Source organism: Vitis vinifera, chromosome 19, assembly GCF_030704535.1.
Source record: "Vitis vinifera cultivar Pinot Noir 40024 chromosome 19, ASM3070453v1".
NCBI classification, from domain to species: Eukaryota; Viridiplantae; Streptophyta; class Magnoliopsida; order Vitales; family Vitaceae; genus Vitis; species Vitis vinifera.
Genome location: NC_081823.1, coordinates 7,600,376 through 7,624,534, shown reverse-complemented (window position 1 = coordinate 7,624,534; position 24,159 = coordinate 7,600,376). Strand labels below are relative to the sequence as shown.

Here is a 24,159-nt window from a genome sequence, read left to right as displayed (position 1 = left end):
GTATTTTGATTTTGTAGAACTCCTGTTGTTATTGGAATATAAAACTGCTGATTTATTGTCACAAAATATCTTCAGTGGTCTTTAAATGCCATCCAGAACACGCAGCCCAGTGACAAAATTTCGTAGCCATATTCCTTGATTGGATGCCTCATAACATGCTACAAACTCTGCTTCCATGGTGGATGAAGTTACGAGTGTCTGTTTGGCAAACCTCCATGAAATTGCTCCACCAGCCAACATATAAATATAGCCTGATGTGGATCTTCTGCTGTCTTGGCACCCAGCAAAGTCGGAGTCGGAATACCCAATCAACTCTAACTGATCCAATCTCCTATATGTAAGCATGTACTCTTTTGTTCTCTGTAAATATCTCATAACCCTCTTGGCTGCTCTCCAATGATCCATTCCAGGGTTACTTAGATATCTGCCTAACATGCCAACAATGTACGCAATATCCGGACGTGTACATACCTGAGCATACATTAGACTCCCCACAGCCGAAGCGTAAGGAATCTTCTGCATTTCTTGACTTTCTAAACTATTTTTAGGGCATTGATTAAGACTGAATTTGTCTCCTTTAGCGACAGTGGTATCACCTGGTTTGCTATTTTGCATGCCATACCTTTGGAGGACTTTATCAATATAGGTCCTTTGTGACAATCCTAAAATACCCCTAGAGCGATCTCGGTGTATCTGGATTCCTAAGACAAAGTAGGCATCACCAAGATCTTTCATCTCAAAATGTTTTGATAAAAATCTCTTGGTGTCGTGCAATATGCTAATATCATTTGTGGCTAGCAATATGTCATCGACATATAAAACCAGGAAAATATACTTACTCCCACTGAATTTGTGATACACACATTCATCCATAAGATTTGCCTCAAAACCATATGAGACAATAATTTGATGAAACTTGAAGTACCACTGACGAGAAGCTTGTTTGAGCCCATAAATGGATTTAGTTAATTTACAAACCATATTCTTTGAGTCTTCGGACACAAAATTTTCTGGTTGTACCATATAAATTGTTTCATCAATGTCACCATTGAGAAACGTTGTTTTAACATCAATTTGATGTAACTCAAGATCATAATGTGCAACTAGTGCCATGATTATCCTGAAAGAGTCCTTCGTAGAAACTGGAGAGAAGGTCTCTTTGAAGTCAATTCCTTCTTTTTGAGTAAAGCCTTTAGCTACAAGACGTGCTTTATATCTTTCTACATTACCATTTGAATCCCGCTTGGTTTTAAATATCCATTTACAACCAATGGGCTTCGTACCAACTGGTAATGGGACAAGTTCCCAAACTTTATTGTCTTGCATAGATTTGTACTCTTCATTCATGGCTTCAATCCATTTTTGAGAGTTGGAACTTTTCATGGCTTGCTGGAAGTTGATTGGATCATCTTCCATCATTCCACTATCTACCTCACATTCCTGGAGATATACGATATAATTGTCCGAAATTGCATTTCTCCTCTCTCTAGTGGATCTCCTTAATGGCATATTTTCTTGAGGTTGTTGAGTTTGTTCTTCAGGAGCAATGTCCTCATTTGCAATTAAGGGTTGAACAATATTGTCTGTTGGTTGAGGATCCAAATTTACTTCTTGATCAATGATAGGTAGTGAAACCTGTACATTATCAAAAGCAATAGTAGATCCCTCTTCCTCCTCAAAGACAATATTCCTAGCCTGATTTCTCCCCCCAAACTCAACATCCTAAAAAAATGTTGTAGTTCCCGTCTCAAAAATTGACCTAATAGCAGGATCAAAAAATTTAAAACCCCTTGATCGCTCTGCATAGCCAATAAAGTAGCTGCTAACTGTTTTAGAGTCCAATTTCTTTTCATGAGGCTTATAAGGTCTCGCTTCAGCTGGACATCCCCAAATATGAAAATGCTTTAAACTGGGCTTTCGACCCGTCCAAAGCTCATAAGGCGTTTTAGCAGCCGCTTTAGTTGGCACCCGATTTAGGATATAAGCTGCCGTTTTGAGTGCTTCACCCCAGAGTTTTTCGGGTAAAGTAGAATGACTAATCATACTCCTTACCATGTCCTTAAGGGTTCGGTTTCGTCTTTCTGCTACACCATTCATGCTAGGTGATCCTGGCATGGTGTATTGAGGGACGATCCCACATTCCTCTAGGTATTTAGCAAATGGTCCTGGATGTTGTTCACCTGATCCGTCATATCTACCATAGTATTCACCACCACGGTCAGATCTGACGCTCTTTATTCTTTTGTTGAGTTGTAACTCAACTTCTGTTTTAAATGTTTTGAACACGTCCAATGATTGTGATTTCTCATGTATAAGAAATAGGTAGCCATATCTTGAGTAGTCGTCTATGAATGTTATAAAGTACTGTTGACCATTCCAAGATGTCGTAGGGTATGGTCCACAGATATCTGTATGAATTAATTCTAAGACGTCTGTAGCTCTATTGGCACCTAATTTCTTTGTTTTGGTCTGTTTTCTTTTAATACACTCAACACAAATATCAAAATTTGAAAAGTCAAGTGAATCCAAAATCCCATCGGACACAAGTCGCTCAACTCTAGATTTAGAGATATGACCTAAGCGTTTGTGCCACAATGAGGCCGAATTATCTTTATTCAATTTACGTTTTGTACCTCGTGATTCCACATGCAAGGTTTCATTATAGGACGGAACAGTTTCCAACAAATATAGATTATCATAAACATTATGTAAACCGGTTCCTACAGCATTTGAATTAATAGATAATGTAAATTTATTGTTTCCAAATGAACAACAATAACCTGATTTGTCCAAAACAGAAACTGAAATTAAATTCCGTCTGAAAGACGGTACAATAAAAGTATCTATTAAATCCAAAAAATAACCAGATTTCAATAATAATCTAAAGTGCCCTATTGCCTCTACTTCTACCGACTGACCGTCTCCGACATAGATGCATCTTTCAGCATCACTTGGTTTTCGGTAACTCAGGCAACCCTGCATAGAAACACAGATGTGAGTAGTAGCACCAGAATCTAACCACCATGTGTTCTAGATACTGAAGCTAAATTAACTTCAGAACAGACCAAAGTAAGAAACATACCTTTCTTAACACGCCAAGCAGCATACTTGGTACATTCCTTCTTAGTATGTCTAGGCTTATTACAGAAGAAACATGTTACCTCAACTTTCTGTTTCTTTTGTTCTGGACCATTAGAAGCAGCAACCTTATTATCCTTATTCTTTCGTTTGCCCTTATCCTTCGAAGTGCTATCCAGATGAGCACTTTCGGTCTTGTCTTACTTCAATCTCTCTTCCCCTTGTACACAGAATGAAATGAGCTCATTAAGAGTCCATTTATCCTTTTGACAGTTATAACTGACCTTGAATTGATTAAATTGTGCAGGAAGAGAGATGAGAACCAAATGCACGAGTAAATCATCAGATAACTCGAGTTTCAAAGCCTTAAGTTTTGAAGCAAGATGAGACATCTCCATGATGTACTCCCGAACATTACCCTTGCCTTTATACTTCATTGAAATCAAGCTTGCTAAAAGAGTGCTCGTTTCAGCCTTATCGTTTTTGGCAAAACGTTTCTGAATTTCCGTAAGGAAGTCACTGGCATTAGTAACCTCATCGGTTACCGCACCCCTGAAAGCTTCTGGAATGCCGCGCTTCATGATCATAAGACTTAGCCTATTTGAACGTTCCCACTTACCTCAATAAACCTCATCCTCTTGAGTACTTTGCTCATTGAGTTCATCGGGTTTGGGCATTCTCAAGGCCAAGTCTATATCCATGCAGCCTAAAAGAATCATCATATTCTCTTTCTAGTCCTTAAAATTAGTCCCATTTAACATAGGGACATTATTGATGTTGGCAGATATAGAAGTAGTTGATATAAAAGCTGAATCCAGAACAAAATAAAATGAATCAAATAAACCATCATGCTCACATAAAATAAGCAATTAAACACATAATCTTTAAATTTAAAAGCAAATTATGACATTTCAAGATACCTAGCACAACATTAATATCAAGTCTTTGGACAGTAATATTAATTGTAAGTGGTACTCTTGTTGTAGTGATCAAACATTGATGATAAGTTATGTCAAATAATAAATCTATCTTTGGATTGATTTATTATTCACATTAAGTTACCTTTATAATCATCACATATTTATCACCACAAGTATGTATGCAATTTGACCAAATATTAACTTTCCTTTGGGCCAGTCAATACCCGCATGAATCACATACACACAAATATCTAACACCCCGAACAGACTAATCTACACGGAAGATGTCACTTTGGTGATTTTCCGCTTTAATTGGCCTATTTAAAATGCTAGATCAATAACTTAAATATTAATATCATAAAATGCTATTAAATAATAATAATAATAATAATAATAATAATAAAAATTTATCAACTCAATATTTCATAAATCTTAATCCATTGACAAATATTAAAATAATAACTCAAAGAATTAATCAAGGAGTAGGCTCTGATACCACTTGTTAAAATTCAACCAAGATGAATACCCTAATTTCATATATACTGGAATAGTCTTGTTAAAATCAACCAAGATGAATACCCTAATTTCATATATACTGGAATAGTTAACAAGGTAAATACCCTAATTTCATATATACTAGAATATTTAACAAGGTGAATACCCTAATTTCATATATACTGGAATCTCCTGATTAAAAACAATGAGTAGAAAAATAATAGCGGAAGCATACCTGAATCCATTGAAGAAGAAAACTTTATAGGAAGAAAACCCTTTGAGATGGTCTTCCAATTCTAGCCACTAGATTCTGTGTCAATTTCTCTCTGAGAGGATTTTCAGAAATTGGAATGCGTAGTCGTAGAATGGGGACCATAACCCTATTTATAAACCGCTAGGGCAGTTTTAATTTTATCACAATTATATTTTTGCCCCTCATAGAAATAATAATTGTCTAATGGTATCTACACAATAATCTCATGACAATTATACCCTTAAGCCAATTAATCAATTATTAATTAGATCACTATATTTAGGCTTAATTAAATGATAGCACACACATTTTAATTATTTACATGTGTGGCCCAAATTATAGATTAATTACAAAAATTAATCTAACAAGACTAACCTCGATGATTAAAATTTGTGTACATTTGAAGAATATCGAACAATTTTTATTTTTAAAAACTTTCGATGGGTAGAAGTTATCATAACTTACAAAAATTTCGCAAAAAATTCTAAATAATAATAAAATAAAAATAATGTATATATTAAAATTATATTTTCTAGAAAAATAATATATTTATTAACAAAATTTATGACATTAGATAATAATATGTAATATTTCAAACATATTTAATTCTGTAATGATGTTTTTAAAGATAGAAAAAAAAAACGAGATTATAAGTATGACTATTTTTTTTATGTTTTTAAAGATAGAAAAAAAAACGAGATTATAAGTATGACTATTTTTTTATTTAAAAGTAATTACTTATCACAATGGTCTTTATATTTCCAATTTGAAAATAAAATAATTAAAATTTATTTATTTATTTATTAAAGTTTTATTTTAATATTTATGAAAGCAAAATTTGTTTTAGAGAAGACAAAGTGGTATATATATTTTTATTAATAAATCCCAATGCAATGGGTTTTCCAATTATTTATCTTTTTGATAAACATTTTGAATTCTAATTTTATTTTTTGCAATAAAAGAAAATAATCTCATAGATTTGATGGATTTTTAATCACAATATATTCATTGCCAAAATAACACAGAATTATATATAAATATAATTCTGTGTATTAATATAAATAAATTTACAATATTTTTCATAGCATAATTAGAATAAAATAAAAGTAACATAAGGTTGGGACCTCAAAAAGAAGACAAAATCAAAAGAGAATCACTTGTAAATTAGAAATTACACCACCATGTGAAAGAAATATAAATATTATAAATGTAAAATAAATATTAATATAAATCAAATATGATCTCATATTAATAAGTATTTTGTTTATTTATTAGAATATAAACTATTATAAGTATATATTTTTATATTAGGAATTAATTCATTTTAGTTGATTAATTATAGGCATATTAGAATATTTTATTACATAATTTTAAAATAAAAATAGCAAAAATTAAAAACAATAAAAAATACATTATTATTATAAATTTGTATCACAATTTATAGATGACAACGCAATTATGTTGTTGGTATAATTGCCATATTTGTGTTACCCTTAACTTGTAAACAAAGATTTTTGGGTAGTAAGAAGTGATCAAATAATTATTTATTTTCTTTTCATTATTTTATCTTATTTTTTATATTTATTTTATAACAAGTTATTAGCATAACACTGATTAGTAAAAGAAAATAAAAATTCATTCATAAGAGTTGTTGTTTACCAAAAATATTTAATCATATTTAGAAATGTATGAAATCTTATTTTCTTCAAATATTCTTATTTCAAAGTATATATGAAAAATAATATTTCATTCTATTTTATTATATAGAAGTGTAATATGAGATAAAGTAAAAATTATAGCATAAGGTTTCTGAGAAAATAAAAGCTATGCTTAAATGAGAAAAACACCCAAGAGGGGGGTGAATTGGGTTTTCAAAAACCTTTTCAACACAACAAATTCAAACACAATATAATAAAAAATAAATAGATAGAGTTAGAGAATTCAAACTCGGATTTTATAGTGGTTTGACACTTCCTTGCCTACGTCCACTCTCCTTAATCTCCTAATCAAGTGAGAGTTCCACTAGCTTGAAGCTTTAACCAAGCTTTCACTTCTTTATACTTGGATTCCGACTCCAATGGGCTCTTACACAATCTCTTTAAGATTCAAACCTCTTAAAGGTTTTATCACTCAAGTTTTACAAGAAAGAATCCCTCAACCTAACTCAAAGATAGCTCAAATACAAAACAAAGCTAGGATGACTCACAAGGGTGCACTAAAAGTTATGCAAGTGATGATTTAATGCACTAAGAAAAAAATGAGAGCTTTTAAGCCAAGAACAGGTAGGTAGACAATTGATTGCAAGTGTTCTCTATCTCATAAATGAAGTGGAGCTCTCAATTTATAGGTTTCTAAGCTCGGGAGCCAAGAAAAGCAAAAGGCAGCCTCGATTGGTCGAGCTAGGGGTCGATCGGTTCACTAACCGTTTGACAAGTTACCGTTGCCTCGACCAAGCCTCAATCGGGAAAAGGAAACTACTGGATGAGAGAGAGTGTGTTTTTGGCACTTTTCGACGGAACAAGGGCAATCGGTCGACCAGTTTCCCAACCGGTTGAGCCGGTTGGCCAAAGCCTCAACCGATTCAACATTTTGGCCCCAAAAACCTATCTTTTTCAATTCCTTTCTTTTTTAACACTTAGGCAAGGTCTTAAGGTAAATTAATATGCCAATTTTGAAACATTTTACCTAAGGTACATTTGATAAATCTCGGGTTTTAATGAAATCAAAATTTTAAACAATAAATCGAGTTTTCAAAGATGCATGAAAATGTATGAAAAACCTAAGTGCACTCATCTTACATTCATTTCCTATGATCAAAAGTCTCGATCTTGCATTTAGTTCTTTGATGAAAAACTTGATTAGGAGAACCCTAGGAGGGGAAACTGTCCAAAATTGAAGCCCTAGGTCCCAAAAATCAATCCGAACCCCTCAAATTGCTGCAATGGTGTCAAAAATCTCTTCTAGGCAGTCGAATCGGCAGAACACTTGAAGAACTAGAGGAAACGGGAGAGAAAATGAGGTGCGGGAGGGGTATTTAAAACAACAGCCCGACGAACTCGTCAACCGGTCCTAATTCGGTCGACCGCTTGGTCAACAGTCAACGCGGTTTAACTTTTCTCATTTTGTGCGTTTTCTCGTCTCATGATCCTTTCCCTGCCATTTTCAGTTGAAATCCCCAATTTTTTTATGCCCAATGCTAAGGGAATTTTTATTTTTGGTCAAAATTGACCATTTAACTAAGCGTATGTCTATATGATGCATATCACATGAAATTCATGCAATCAGAGGTATATTCATCAAGAATTCATTAAGCAATCATGAAGAAATCACCCCTAGTTGTCTTCTAATATTAACAAATTGTTCTTCACTTAGAGGTTTTGTTAATATATCGACAAGTAGATCTTTTCTGCTTACAAAATCAAGTGTAATGTCACCCTTTTGTGCATGGTCTCAAAGAAAATGGTGTCTAATCTCTATATGCTTAGTCCTAGAGTGTTGCACGGGATTTTTTGAAATATTTATGGCACTTTATCACATTTAATAGGAACATGTTCAAAAGACAAATTAAAATCACTAAGGTGGTGTTTGTTTTTTTACTTAATTCTAAATAGAACCTTAATGCTTAATAGTGTTACATATTAGGTTGTTTGTTTTTGTAGTATTTTATTTCTATTAAGTATTAAAAAGTAAAGAAAAACCAATATGTTATTTTTTCTATTTAAAAAAAACTAAATATTTTGGCTTTTTCTATTTAGTAAAAAGTTTATAATAAGTTATGAAAAAGTAGAAAAAAAAAACAACTTAAATTCTGAAAACAAATTGCTTTCAGCAAAAAAGTAAAAAAAACAAACACTACATAAGTGTTTGTTTCATCCAAAGAATTTGTGCACAACATAAACCGATTGCTATGTATTCGGCTTCTGCCGTTGACAAAACTATCGAATTTTGCTTCTTACTATGCCATGAAACAAGTAAATGTCTTAAGAAATGACAAGTGCCACTGGTGCTTTTTCTTTCAACCTTACAACCGACATAATTGGCATCCGAGAATCCAATTAATTCAAAGTTATCACTCTTAGGATACCATAAGCCTATGTCCATTGTCCCTTTCAAATATCTAAGAATTCATTTTAAGGCACTTAGGTGAGATTCTTTAGGTTAAGATTGAAATCTAGCACACAAGCATACACTATACATGATATCGGGTCTACTACGGTCAAATATAGCAAAGAACCTATCATGCCTGTATATAGTTGAGTAAATGGATTTACCTTTCTCATCCTTATCAAGCTTGATGGATGAGCTCATTGGAGTCTTCATTATTTTGGCTTCTTCCATGTTGAACCTTTTGAGAAGATCTCTTATATATTTTGCTTGATTGATGAAAGTTCCTTCATTTAGTTGCTTGATTTGAAATCCAAGAAAGAAGTTGAGTTCTCCTATCATGCTCATTTCAAACTCACTATGCATGCACTTAGAAAATTCTTCACAAAGAGAGACATTAGTAGCTCTAAAAATAATATCATTAACATATATTTGAACTAAGAGCATGTCATTTTCTTTGGTCCTTATGAAAATAGTTGTATCAATTTTTCCCATTTTAAAACCTCTTTTCAAAAGAAATTTACTCCATCTTTCATATCATGCTCTAGGTGCTTGTTTCAAACCATAAAGTGTCTTTTTAAGTTTAAAAACATGGTTAGGAAAGTAAAAGCTTTGAAAACCGGGTGGTTGTTCAACATATACTTCTTCATTTATAAAGCCATTTAAGAAAGCACTTTTCACATTCATTTGATATAAAATAAAGTTATTAAAACATGCAAAGACAAGTAGCATCCTAATGACTTCCAATCTAGTTACGGGAGCAAAGGTTTCTTCATAATCTATCCCTTCTTCTTGATTATAACCTTGGGCTACCAATCTTGCTTTATTTCTAATAATTATGCAATTTTCATCCATTTTATTTCTAAAAATCCATCTAGTTCCAATAACACTTTGATTTGAAGGTTTTGGCACTAAATCCCATACTTTACTTCTTTCAAATTAATTTAACTCTTCTTGCATAGCAATCGTCCAATTTTCATCAACTATAGCATAATTTATATTTTTAGGCTCAATTTGAGAGATAAAAGCAAGATTATTGTAGATATTTCTAATAGATGATCTAGTTCTTACCCCATTAGATGGATTACCTATAATTTGATCTTGTGGGTGGTTGATGACAAACTTTCAATCTTTAAGAAGGTCATGACTTGATTCACCTTGCACTTGTTGAGGAAGGGGGTAGTGCCAAAGGTGATTCTTCTTTCTTGGGATCCTCTCCAATTTCTTCTTGTTGCCTTCTATATTCAATTTGCAATTTTCCCATGGAGGTCTCCAAGCCTAAATCATCATCAAAACTCTCTCTTTCTTGGAGAGAATTGTTGGATTCATAAAAAATAACATGGATGGACTCCTTTAACACCATGGTTCTTTTGTTGAAAACTCTAAAGGCTTTACTTGAAGTTGAGTAACCAAGAAAAACTCCAACATCCGATTTTGCATCAAATTTTTCAAGATTGACTTTGGTGTTTAATATAAAACATTTGCACCCATAGACTTTGAAATAGCTAATGTTGGGAAACTTGTTTTTCCAAAGCTCATAGGGAGTTTTCTTAAGAATGAGCTTCAATAATATTCTATTTAAAACGTAACAAGAGGTGTTAACCACTTTGGCCCAAAAATATTTTGGTAAATTGTTTTCATTTAGCATGGTTCTAGCCATTTTTTGAAGAGTTCTATTTTTCCTTTCAACTACCCAATTTTTTTGAGGAGTTCTGGGAGTCGAAAAATTAGGGTTAATACCATGCTCATTGCAATATTCTTCAAAATCAATATTTTCAAATTATCTTCCATGATCACTTCTTATACAAACAATTGTAAAACCTTTTTCATTTTGCCTTAACCAATGTTGCCTTAACCAATGATTCTTCATTTTGCATTGTCTCCAAAGGTAACATATCCTCTATTTCTCTTTGTAAGGAAAGCAAACCTGGATTCATCCCCGATCATGTGTCTCGAGCATCCACTATCCAATAACCACTTATCCTTCTTTGAACCCTACAAAATAAAATTCAAGTTGATTTAGGTACCCATATCTTTTTGGGTCCTTGAGGGTTAGTGACCTTAGATTTTTCAATCCAAACCTTTTTAGTTTTTGCATTTGAATTCCTTTGAGAACCATTTCTTAAGGGACATGTAACCTAATATGCCCTCCCCTTCCACAAAAGTTGCAAGTGGTAGAAGGACTTGCACGTGAGGATTCTTTTACAAAGTAGTTTTTAAAATACTTTTGATTTTTTGAAGATTTGAATCCTAGCTTTTGTTTGTCAAAAACACATTTTTGGCTAACTAAAATTATTTTAAAAGATTTTTGTCCACAAGAAAAAAATTTAAAGAAAGGAGGTCAACCATTCATTTTTCTTTTTCAAAATCTCTTTTTCATTTCTCAAAATCTCATTTTCTTTTTCAATATGAGTTTTAGAAATTTCAACAATTGAAAATTTTTCTTTCACTTCTTCAAATTCTTTTTCAAGTTCTTGAATTTTCTTTTTAAGAGAATTATTTTTCAAACTAAGTTTTTCAAAATCCTCATATAATTCTTTAAAAACATCATGCATATCTTCATCACTAAAGTTAGAGTTTACCTCATCAAGTTCATCTATTGCCATGAAGCACATGTTTGCCACTTCTTTCTCATTTTTTTCTTCAGAGGATTCTTCACTTTCACTTCAAGTGGCCATCATTGCCTTCTTCATTCTTCTCTTGACTTCACTTTTGTAGAAAGGACAATCATATTTAATGTGTCCCGATTTTTTTGCATTTGAAACACACCAAATCTCTTTTCTCTTACCATTTGTCCTTATCACCATGAGATGAAGATTCATTTTTAGAAAGGTCTCTTCTAGAGGTGAACTTTTTTTCTCTAAACTTTTCACCCCTCATGTATTTGTTGAGCTTTCTTATGATGAGGGCTAAATCACCATCTTCTTCACTTGGTTTTTCTTCTTCAACATTTTCTTCTTCCTTAGTTGTAGCTTTGAGAGCTATGCTCTTCTTTTTGTCTTCACCCTCTTGTAGCTTCTTTGTCAAATTGATCTCATATGTCATTAATGACCCTATGAGCTCCTCCATAGGTAACTTGGTCAAGTATTTTGCTTCTTGAATTACGGTGACCTTTGTATGTTACTTTGATGGAAGTGACCTCAATATCTTCATCACCTTTTCGGATTCTTTATAGGTCTTTCCCAATGCTTCAAGACCATTGACAATGTTGGTGAACCTAGTAATAATCTCAACAATGGTCTCATTTTCTTTCATTACAAACAATTCATAGTTATGAACAAGTATATTTATTTTTGACTTTTTCACTTGATTTGTTCCTTCATGAGTTATTTCAATCAATCTCCAAATTTCTTTAACCGATTTACATTGACATATTCTATTATATTCATTTCTATCCATAACACATTGCAAAGTAAAAATGACTTTAGCATTTAATTAAAAATTTCTTCTATCAAGCTCATTCCATTCTTACTTGAGTTTTGGAACCAAGACTCCGTCAACTAGTTTTGTAGGAAAAGTTGGGTCACCTTCAATGATGTCCCATACGTCTAAATCGATTGATTGTAAATACCAAGTCATTATAGTTTTCTAATAAGGATAGTCGGTTCCTGTAAAAAATGGAGCTCTATGTTTTGTAAAATTTTCAGTTTGAGATGAGCTTGGTGGAATAGTCATTTTCTTTTAGACGATTAAGTCTTAAACAAGAGGCCTAACTTTGATACTAATTGAAAAAATAAAATCTATGCTTAAATGAGAAAAAACACCCAAGATGAGGGTGAATTGAGTTTTTCAAAAACTTTTCAACACAACAAATTCAAGCACAATATAATAAAAAAGTAAAGAGATAAAATTAGAGAATTCAAACTCGGATTTTATAGTGGTTCGACACTTCCTTGCCTACGTCCACTCTCCTCAATCTCCTAACCGAGTGAGGGTTCCACTAGCTTGAAGCTTCAACCAAGCTTCAAATCCTTTACACTTGGATTCTGGCTCCAATGGGCTCTTACATAATCTTTTCAAGATTCAAACCTCTTAAAGGCTTTAACACTCAAGTTTTATGAGAAAGAATCCCTCAATCTAGCTCAAATACAAAACAAAGCTAGGATGACTCAAAAGGGTGCATTAAAAGATATGCAAGTGATGATTTAATGCACTAAGAAAAAATGAGAGCTTTTAAGCCAATAACAGGTGGGTAGACAATTGATTACAAGTTTTCTCTATGTCATAAATGAAGTGGAGCTCTCAATTTATAGGTTTCTAAGTTAGGAAGCCAAGAAAAGCAAAAGGCAGCCTCGATCGGTCGAGCTGGGGGTCGACCAAGAAGGAGGAAACCTCAACCGGGAAAAGGAAGCTATTGGATGAGAGAGACTGTTTTTGGCGCTCCTCGACCGGACAAGGGCAACCGGTCGATCGGTTCCCCAACCGGTTGAGCCGGTTGGCCAGAGCCTTGACCGGTTCAACCTTTTGGCCCTGACAACTTATCTTTTTCAATTCCTTTCTTTTCTAACACTTAGGCAAGGTCTTTAGGAAAATTAATATACCAATTCTGAAACGTTTTGCCTCAGGTACATTTGATAAAACTCGAGTTTTAATGAAATTGAAATTTTAAAGAATAAACTGAGTTTTCAAAGATGCGTGGAAAGGTATGAAAAACCTAAGTGCACCCATGCATTAATCTTATATTAGTTTCCTATGATCAAAATTCTTGATCTTGTATCAATTTGGTCATTTGATGAATTTCCGAATTTATACCTGAGATTTTTTACCATTCAAACCAATTAGTCACTTAACCATGATTTGTTATCATCAAAACCTGATTAGGAGAACCCTTGGGCTAACAGTTTCCTATAAAGACCTTGTATTAACTCTAGTAATGCTTTAATGGCATGGTTAATAGTTCTTAAAGTAAACAATATCCCTAAAAGATTAAAAAATCCCTAAGATTACGTTTGGTTGAAGGGATAAGATATGATAGTATATGCATATCCTAAAATATTATATCTTATTGAATAAGAAATGCATATCTTAGGATATGATTTTTAATGGGATATGATAACATCATGTAAAAGGGATAAAAAAAAAATGAATAATATATTTAACTACTTATCTTATTTCATATTTGATTGAATATATGATAAAATAAGTAATAGAATAACTTGCCCTATCTCATCATCAACCAAACATGAGATATGATAAAATATCATTTCCCTTATCCTATCCCATGTCCCGGTCTACCAAATTTGACCTAAATGATTAAAAATATTTGTTACAATGATTAAAAATCTCAATATCACATTCTAGATAAAGTATAATGATGATATACTTTATCAAATGGCATCCTTATATCGATTAAAGTGAGGATTTTATAATTATTATAATCTTGTTGTCACTTCTTAAGAGCTAATAAGACTAATTAATTATCTAATAAAAGAATTTGAAATAAAAGACGTTACAAAACCAAGTGGAGTCTTAGCCCATTAGTTAACTTGTATAGGCAAAGTCTTGAAGTATTACTTTCATATGAACAATCACACTCCATTCATGTGTTATTCATTTACTTGAAGTGAATAAAAATATATTTCATCCCAAAAAAGAAAATGACATAGTGCTTAGTCTAGAAGAATCATATGTTAGTGCAATTAATAAATTAATGTATTTTATAAATTGTATATGGTTAGTCATAACAATCTCTATCAATTTTCTAGCAAGATATGATTTTGCACTTACACAAAATGTTTGGATCTAGATCAAATATGCATTGTGGAACAACTGATTTATAATTAATTATTTTATTCAAGATGATCAAAACTATGGTAACTTGAATATATATGTTGGTTATTTTTCGAAATTCCATACATATCTGTTTATTTCCAGGAATATTTTAGTAAGGAGACAATGTTAGCTACCTTTTGATTTTTTAAAAATTATTGTAATTCATTAAGCTAGTCAAGAATGTGTGTGGTTGAAATTTATTGTAATCCAACAAACAATCTTTCATCAAGGACAATTAGATAATATTATATAAAGATAATGTTGTATATATTGCATATGTTAAAAGAAGGATATATTAAGGGTGATGGAACTAAACATATCTCATCAAATTTCTTTTACACTCAGCTCCAAAAGAATGGTGAAATAAAGATTCAATAAATAAGATTAAATGAAAATATGATGGATATTCACAAAAACATTTGTTAGTTGCAACACTTTCATATATAACATCAAAATACGTAAACTCAAATATTTCATATTGAGCTATTGAAGAAAGTATAATCATGGCTATATGAGAAAGAGTAGACTGATAAGAATGTTATTACATAACACTCTACATTTTTTTTGTCCCATGGAGCGGTACGTTATAGTAGTCCCAAAAGCATTAAAAGAATATTGGACTCTTTTTAATTTGCTAGATTTTTGTCATATGGTTTTTTAGTAAGGTTTTAATGAAATAAATCCTAAGAATGATTTATAATTAAATTTGTATGGCAAATACTATGATTTGTGATGCAGATAATTATCATAATGGTTGAAAATTTGTGGTGGGCAAATGATGCGTAGATAAAGGTTGGTAATTCCATCTCCTAAACCAGCCCTTGATTGTGATTTACCCCATTTGATATAACTGATACAGATCAAAATTACCCCACTTTCTAACAAAAATGATACAAATTACTTAAAATCGCATCATATGTTATTACAATTGACAGAGATACAAAACCATAGTATTTTTCTTTCTCCACAGCCAGCAAACAGAACATAGGGAGCCCAAAGCAAGCATATATATCAACTCAATGTAATGGTGCTTCATTCATGCTTGGACGAGGCCTATATGCAAGGCTTAGGGACCTGTTTGCCACGGGAGGAGCCCACCACATAGGCACATGAGGAAACTGCAGGTTGTAGTTTGCCACCTTCGGGATTTCTGAAAAGTAAAAGGATGTCTTCAAGCTCAACACCCTGACATGGTTTTTGGCTGCTGCACTGGAGATTCACTGCAGTTTCCGTGGTTGAAGTCCCCCATATTCGCTTTATCTGAAGGTTTTTGATCTGAACTTGTGACTCAACCTACACATACACAATTGATCATATATTATTATCTTCAGCAATGAAAAATGGTAGATTAAACTCACTATAAATACATACCGTCGGATCACAACCTCCCCGAGGGCAATAATGTTGATCAATGATGATGGGATTGCGGACGTTATCCATCATAACATCTTGAACAGTGATATCGGAAGCAAAGGTCGGGTAGGAGGAGACGGCCCATGTTTTAATCCTAAAACCGTTGTCAGTATGGCTAATTGTGCAGTTGCGTATATTTATTTTGGTTATGGGGTCTTCATCTGGGAATTTGCCCATGCTCCCAATGCTAAACCCATGCCCCGGGCCACAAATACTCTGGCTGATATTCACATCCTTGCTTCCAGAAAAGATGGCTACGCAATCATCTCCGGTGTTAAATGTCGAATCCAAAATCTTAACTCTCTCCGATACTGCTATGTGTACTCCATCTGTATTAGGGCTGTCGTGGGGGGCCGTTGTCCTAATATCACTAAGCGTCACGTCCTGACATTGGAATATGCTGATGTGCTTATCTTTAGCATCGATTGATCCTATATGATGAACCCATGCATGATTGACGAACTCCAATCTCAGTGACTGTTCATAATCACACACAGAATAAGAGAAAAAGTAAATTTTGACAATGTAAGAACTTCTCCTTTAACTTCATAGATTTGTTTTAAAGCCGGGAAGACTTACATGGGGAACAACTTGTAAGCACTCCTGACCTTGTCCGCAGCCCTTGTAAGGCCAAGCAGAGGGTCCTCCGCCATACAGATTGGCAAGTCCGGCGATAGTCAAATAGTCCACATACCCGAACTTGATCCAGTACGTAAGAGTGTGAGAACTTTTATCAGTAGGGGCATAAAGATCGGCCTGAATTAGGAACGTTATGGAGCCTTTGCAGGGTCCTGTGAATGCGACTTGGCGCACGTAGTATTTTCCTCCTCTTGGAACAGTGATAACACTCGTTCCTTGCTGTTCACATGCTGCTTCCCATGCCTCCAGAAAAGCCTTACCAAAGAAATAAAAAATAAAAAATGCAAGAACATTACTGCAAGAGATTCAGCAGTATATACCTTATGATTTTACAGATCAACCAAGTAAATTACCCGACTGTTGTCAGTCTTCCCATCTGCAACTGCACCATAATCTTTCACATTCAAAACCGCCGGTTTTCCTAGAACAACACTACTGGTCGACACCAAGAAGAACATCAGCATGCAGAATACTAGAAAATCTGATCTCCATGCCATCATCTCCTCGGCGTCCTACTGCTAATTGTTCCAATGATGTGAGGAATTTAATTTTTGTCTCCTCTATATATACCCATAGATCTATTGGTGTTAATTAATTGCTTATTATTAGATGGATAAATGGATTGTGGAAATCCATTCCTTTACAAAATAGGAGTAGGGAGATAAATGCATGGTAACAATCAATGAATTTTCATAATCCATTGTAGGTAAGTTTAGACGTTAGTATCTTAGATAAGGAGGATATTTGATTTTCAATTACGAAGTTACCATATTTTATATTTTATATGTAATGACTTTATGAAATTTTGATTTTGTCATCCATCAAATTTGGAAAAAAAAAAAAAAAGCCCTTTGGTAAAAAAATAATGCCCTTTAATGGTATGATACTGTTATAGATAAATTTTGAGGTTTAACATTTTTAAGGAAGCTTTGGTCTGTCCGGTCATGTTCTCATTTTGTTTTTAAAAATTGATAAAAACAATTCCTATTAATTTGTTCTTTAAAAAGTATTTTCCATTTTACTTTGTTTTTAAAAATTGTTTCCAAAGAATAATGATTAAATTGTATTAGAAATTTTTAAAAGCAGTTTTCTGATTTTAAAAATAGAAAACTGTTTTTAAATCATAAAGGTCAAACATACTCTTTGTTTTTTATCTTATTATTCCAATTATTCTAATTTAAATATTTTAGTAAGGGGAACAATAAAAAAGGTTGACCTATGATAAGTTATATATTATAGGAAATAATAAATGGGTGCTAATGTCTCTTTTTAGAAACTGCCTTAACCAGAAGATTACGGTGATCAAGGTGGGAATCTCACAAAATTTGAATCTTAAGGACTAAATTATGGTAAGGAGTGGCTATGTAATTTGGGTTTTTGGAAATTTTGGAGCCAAGAAGGTATAGAGAAGGAGAGGGGCAAAATAAGGTAGGAAAAAATTGTACATTATTTTTATCTCTTATTTAATTGTCCATATAATAGAGGAGGAAAAAACATGAATGCCATTTTTGTAACATTTCCTAATCGTTTAAAAAGACAATATTGATAAGTACAATAGATATTGTTTCCTTGCTCGTTCTTGGAGAAAATGCGAGTTAAAGAAAACAAAAGTTAAAAAATAAGAAAAATAAAAAATAGATTTAAAATTAATAAATTATTTTTATATATTATCAGAAATTTATTTAATTTATTTTAACCATTTTATATAAAAAAAATTAAATAATTTAAAAATATATAAGTTTCTAATTAATTTTGATTATATTTTTTCTTTTATATTTTTTATGATAAAACAAAATATGAGAAAATCATCTTCCTTTTATGTGTTTTTTTTTTCTTAATACTTTCTTAAAATAAAATATAACATAATTGTTTTTATCCCCTTAGGATGGTAAGAACTTGTCTAATGTCAAGTTGAAATTTCGCTAATAAAATTGTTACGGTTAGGGAATGGTTTTATTTATTATTATTATTATTTATGCTTAATTATTTAAGCAATTATTAAGATTTAAAAGGCATTTTTAGAGTTTTTTTAACTTATCATTTTTAAGCTAATTTTGTCTAGAAAAATATTTGAAATATTTTTTTGTTTTGCTTTATTTTACGAAAAAATAATTCATTTTTTCTCCTTTCTCTTTGTAACCATTTGCTTTGTTATAAAACTAAAATCCAATTTTTCACACAAAATTAAACTAAACTTATTTTTTAAAATTTCAGACAACTCTAAACAACCTTAATTTGTATATATATATATACATATAATGACTACTCAACTTTAATTTTAGTACCTTCTTCATTTAATTGTCAATAAATATTAATAAATTCCATTTATTGTTATGTCATATAATATTTTTAACTTTCTATTTCAACATATACATGTTTTATGACTTTGTCATAATTTTGATATTGCCTTGTTGGTATTGCTTTGGTTCCCATAATTTTGATATGACTTTTCATTTCACTATTAAAGTGTCATTTGGACATGTTGTTGTGATAAAGCATTCCATCATTGAATTGTTGTCTAGTATCGAAATTAGTGTCGAAATGGATTCAACACTGGCTTTGCTTTATTGAAATCCTCTTGAACTCCTTTCAACATTTTCATTTCGGTTTGCTTTAGTTGATACCAAAATGCCTTTGGAAATTCAATGATTGCTTACTTCCTCATCTTTTTCACATCTTTTGGCACATCAAAGTCTTTCAAATGCATCATCAACCTTTTCAACTTGCTTTCATCAATCTTGAATCTTCTTATCACCATATTAACTTGCATGATATGTGGATTTTATCCTCTTCTTATTGTATTCTTCACTAAATTATAGATATCTTAATTAGTACTCTAATTAAGTTAGCATATGTTTAGGTTGAAAGAGTGCAATTATCACTTAAAATCTCTTCAAAATTGAATGAAAATCAAGTCACAACAAGAGTTGTAGTTGATTTAAGAGAAGAAGCAATTTGGATTATTGTTGACAAGATTCTTCGGGTTTGAGAGTACTTTTAAGATGTGATTAGGTGTCATATATTACTTATTCAACCATATTATTGTTTTTTGCTCAAAAAATACTAATAAAATGGTTAGATTCTTAGGAGAAAGAACTTTAAGAATTGTAGTTAGTGTAGGAGAAGAATAATTTAGCTTAGTGTTGGGAAGATGCTTTTGTCTTACTTTGAGTTGTGGAGTTACTGTTTTTCTTAAGCTCCATTAGAAAATTTTTTGTGAAGAAAAGATGAGAGATAAATATTATTCTACTGAACACTTATTCTATTGAACACGTTAGAAATTTATATACATAAATTTTGCTTATAGAAAAATATGATCAAATTGTAAATTTTATTGAATTGACAAAGTAGATACCATCCTCGTTCTATCCTCTAATTCTTCTTTACGAAAGAAAAAAATGTCAACTCAAATGTTTAAATGCTTGATCTCATACTGAAGACACTTTGAGACTCGACTATGTCTTTAAATAGTTTCAAATTTTCAAAATTGTTCTTAGGAAATTTTAGATCTTTAAACTTGAAGAACCTTCAAATGTTACGAAGTATATGCCACTTGAAGACTTGAGATAAACCCTATTTGGAGAGAATTGGAAAAACATAAATGGATATTCATCAATCATTTGAAATGTTATTCTTATCTCAATTTTATTTATAAGAATCATTGCATGCATGAGGCTACTTTTATTTTGTCACATATATCTTCATGACTATACGTTTTTACAACACAATTTTGATTTGGTCACTACCGGATATATGTCACTTTATGATCTGTCCATTAATCATATAAGATAATTAATATGCTTTTACTTTTTTTGCTATCATCTTGGGGGCAAAATGTTGAAATGTCTGCCAGCCTTACGGTCAAGAAGTCAAATATTTCTAGAGTAAAACCAAATAAAAATTCTATATCTATATCTATATTTATTTATATTTATACTATATTAAAACTACAATAACTTGTAAAAAAAATTTACTCCAAAAAATCCCTTAAAATTATTTTATTACCTTATAAGTCCCAAAAAAAAAAAAAAAAAAACACCTTTTCAATTGACATGTACCAATAACACTCCTTTAGCAAAAACCCTTCAATTATCATGTTGCACTTTTGAGTTCCCACCATTAATTTGGTTGACAATAGTTCATCCCATATTGCATTGTCTTTTATTGAAATCCCAAATTAAATCAAAGTCTTTTATTTATTTATTAATTTTTTTTCTTAGTTATATGATGTATTTTCTTTTTTTCCTTTTACATTCTCTCCAATGATATGCTTTTTTTTTTTTTTTCCATTCTATATGTTTTCCTTTTGTTATATTATTTTCCTCATTTTTTAAGGTTTCCCTTTTTATCCTCGTTCCATATGTTATACATTTTCTATATATTTTTAAATTTTTAAGTGTAATGATTTTTTTTATTTTTTATTCTAAGGATTGGTACTTACTCTTCTTTTCTTCTCTAAATCTTTTGTTACTCACTATTCTTTGTAGTTGTGATTTTTCTTTATTGCTATTACCACCATCTTCGCTTGATTTCTTCCTACTGTTACTATCATCTTTGCTCCATTTTTTTTGAGGTTACTTCCATTTTTGCTCTATCACCCACATTGGATTGGAGTTTTTCGTGCCATCCTTCTAACCGTTTGCCTTTTATGATATCTTTTAGCTCTCTTGAAACACAAAATGCATTAAGTTTTCATTGGATTGATGTTGACTATATTAGATTTCGTTTTGATCCAATTTCAATTTTAAGGATTAAAGATTATATTCTATTATGGTATTACATTTTAAAATTTGTAGTATTTAATAAATAAAAAATTGATAAATAAAAAATTTTTAAATTTATTTTTAAATATTTATTAGTAATTATCTTTATTTTAATAAAAATATAAAAATTACTAACAACTAGAAAAAAAAATATCATTTAAGAATTTTCAATTATTTATATATATTCCAAATTTAATGTAAATTATTCTATCAAATTAAAATCTTCATAATCACTTTTGAAACCTTTGTAATCACATCTACTTTTAAAATGCATCTTCAACCAGTTATTATTGATTATTGAAGATTAAAGTTTATTTGTTTAGACTATTTTTTGTTTTTATTCTCAAAGAAAACAAAAACCAAGTTTGAAAATATGTTTGGATGATATTTTTTATTTTAATTTTGTAGAAAATTAAGCTAAAAAGTGGAAAAAGTAAAAACATCATTTCGATATTTTCAAATTTTTTTAAAAAAAACTAAAAAGTTGAAACCAATATATATTATTGGTATAAAAAATATTAATATAAATAAAATATTATCTCAGATATGCTTGAAAATAAATAGTTTGTTTATTTATTGGATTCTATCTTTATAAATGAATATATTTTCATATTAAGACACTTTACTTGATTAATTATAAATATATTAGAAAATTTTGTTTTAGTATTTTAAAATTAAAAATAATAAATAAATGTAATATAATATTAAGGTTTAGAAAATATAATAATAATAATAATAATAATAATAATAATAATAATAATAATAATAATTATTTGTAGAAGTTTTGATATGCCCCTTAAACTTTTTTTATTATCTTATAAGTCCAAAAAAAAACTTTTCAATTTATACCTACTATAAATTGGTGATGATTTTTCAATTGACATCTACCCATATGGTCAAATCCCTCCTATTGCATTGTCTTTTGGGAACATCATCGACTTTAACGCAAAGTCTTTTATTTTCTTTTTCTCTATTTTTGCTTAGTTATCTCTTTTTTCTTGGTTATGTCATACATTTTCCATTTTCCTTTTAGTATTCTCTATTTTCATTTTCTCTTTCCCTCATTTTGATGGTATGTGTAGACCCTCATTTTGGTCTAAAGGTAGGGGATATTTTTAGAGCACATTTTTACCACCTTTTAGAGGGTTTTGGTTGAGGTGTATGAGACATAATGGGCTGGCAAGGACCTTTTCTATGGGGAACTAGCAGGTGACACGTGGAGGGGAAATTTAGAGACTGTTAGGAGGCTTGGAGAGGGGGCAACGAGCTGGGAGGAACAAAAGGAGATGAGGAAAAGCTGTGAAATATAGAGAGTGAGCAAGCTATGAAAGAAGCATTTGAGAAGGGAGAGATTCTGATTCTTTGGGGGGTTGAGCTTTTGGAAGATTTAGAGCAAAACAGAGAGTTAGGGAGGGGGAAACGAGGAACAGTGGAGAGGGATTGCAATTTGCTGGAAGCCAAGCAACATTTGCTCGAGGGGAATTGCTCAGGTATGACCATTTCACACTATGGTTTTTTTTTTTTTTACAATGTCATACTATGCTTCTTACTTATATTTGGATTTTTGTTTTGATGCTTGAATGTGTTAAGTATGTTTCTCATTTTGTTTATTTCACCTGTGTGTGTTGCATGATAGTTATGCCACTATTCATGTGTTAAGATCACTGAAACTTTCTCATCCGCTTTTAAAAGCTCATTGACAACCCATGAAATAGAGCTATTATTTAATGGGTATTTTGCTTTATTCGTTCTTGTTGCGTTTTTATTTCACTTCCTTTGGATTTGTCTACTTCTGACATCCTTTTGAGAGAGTTGGGTCATATTAAGTTGATTCTAGAAAGGTTGAATAGGTTTCAGTCATCCGAGCAATGTTCTCTTGGTCATTTTCCAAAGAGCTCTCAAGGTTTCAGTAATGTGGGTCATTGTGCTCCTAAAATCTCAATGTCACATGCAAGATAATCATTGTGCTTATCATTCTTTTGCTCATAAGAAGGGGTCCTACTTGGAACTTGCATCCTCGACGACAAAAAACTGTTATTGAGATAGACGACATTGCTGAATCTACGAGGGAAATAGGTTCCAAGGCTCCTTTGAAATTATTGCTTTGTTTAGAGAATCTTCTGAATGCTATAGTAACCTTAAGATCCAGAAGATGACCTTTTCATGTATATTCTTTTTAATGGGTAAAATCTTAGCAAGGTTTGGGTTGTTAGAATCTATTCAGTGGAAGACTTAGAAATTTTGGATGATTTTGGGTAATTTCTATGTTTATTTCCTCCATTATTCCCATGCCATGCAATCAAATGATAATAAAGAGTGGGTTTCATCCACCTGCAAAAAAAAAAAAAATGGTGATAATCATGAGCTAAAAGATAAATGTGTTCCAAAGAACCATCATGGTGTGACAGATTTAATTGGAAGTGTTGCAGCTGAAGGTGATTACTGAGATGAAGAGAACTGACATAACTGTGAGAAATGCTCAAGGAAGTTCCAGCTCTGCTATTAGTGCTACGAGCAATGAAGCTAGAAGAAGAATGAAATAAAGTGCCATGGGGTTGAACGTGAGTGGGCTGGAAGATCATTCCAAACCTGATGCACTCTTTGGTCCAGTTCTTCTCTCCACGTATCCAACAGAAAGCCAGATGAATGGTTCAAGAAGCAGGAATTTCAATTTTATTAGGACAACGGATATTTTAGAAAAGATGATATGACAAGTTGGAAT

The 24,159-nt window shown here is 31.6% G+C and overlaps 2 protein-coding genes and 1 long non-coding RNA gene across 3 annotated transcripts; all 3 read right to left on the bottom strand.

Moving 5' to 3' along the window:
* Positions 1-2,807: 2,807 nt before the first annotated feature.
* LOC132253435 (uncharacterized) lies at positions 2,808-3,246 on the bottom strand. The gene is made up of 2 exons (XR_009465303.1): positions 3,083-3,246; positions 2,808-2,976 (listed from the first exon to the last, which is right to left on the bottom strand). It is a non-coding gene; the product is annotated as an uncharacterized LOC132253435 (long non-coding RNA).
* Positions 3,247-3,278: 32 nt separating this feature from the next.
* LOC104877616 (uncharacterized) lies at positions 3,279-3,659 on the bottom strand. Its single transcript, XM_010646239.1, has one exon. The coding sequence runs from the start codon at positions 3,657-3,659 to the stop codon at positions 3,279-3,281; it is 381 nt and encodes a 126-aa protein (XP_010644541.1).
* Positions 3,660-15,527: 11,868 nt separating this feature from the next.
* LOC100267512 (exopolygalacturonase) lies at positions 15,528-17,171 on the bottom strand. The gene is made up of 4 exons (XM_002276652.4): positions 17,028-17,171; positions 16,615-16,929; positions 15,994-16,512; positions 15,528-15,915 (listed from the first exon to the last, which is right to left on the bottom strand). Exons 1-4 carry the CDS (start codon positions 17,169-17,171, stop codon positions 15,676-15,678), a joined length of 1,218 nt encoding a protein of 405 aa, XP_002276688.3. The 3' UTR covers positions 15,528-15,675.
* Positions 17,172-24,159: the final 6,988 nt, after the last annotated feature.

What these genes read in the sequence shown, in the direction of transcription:
- LOC104877616 (XM_010646239.1), bottom strand. Translation starts at nt 3,659, where the DNA reads ATGAAGCGCGGCATTCCAGAAGCTTTCAGGGGTGCGGTAACCGATGAG.
- LOC100267512 (XM_002276652.4), bottom strand. Translation starts at nt 17,171, where the DNA reads ATGGCATGGAGATCAGATTTTCTAGTATTCTGCATGCTGATGTTCTTC. An exon ending in GGAAGACTGACAACAGTCGG is followed by an intron (nt 16,930 to 17,027) that starts GTAATTTACTTG and finishes TTCTTTGGTAAG; the next exon opens with GCTTTTCTGGAGGCATGGGA. An exon ending in GGGGAGGTTGTGATCCGACG is followed by an intron (nt 15,916 to 15,993) that starts GTATGTATTTAT and finishes GTGTATGTGTAG; the next exon opens with GTTGAGTCACAAGTTCAGAT.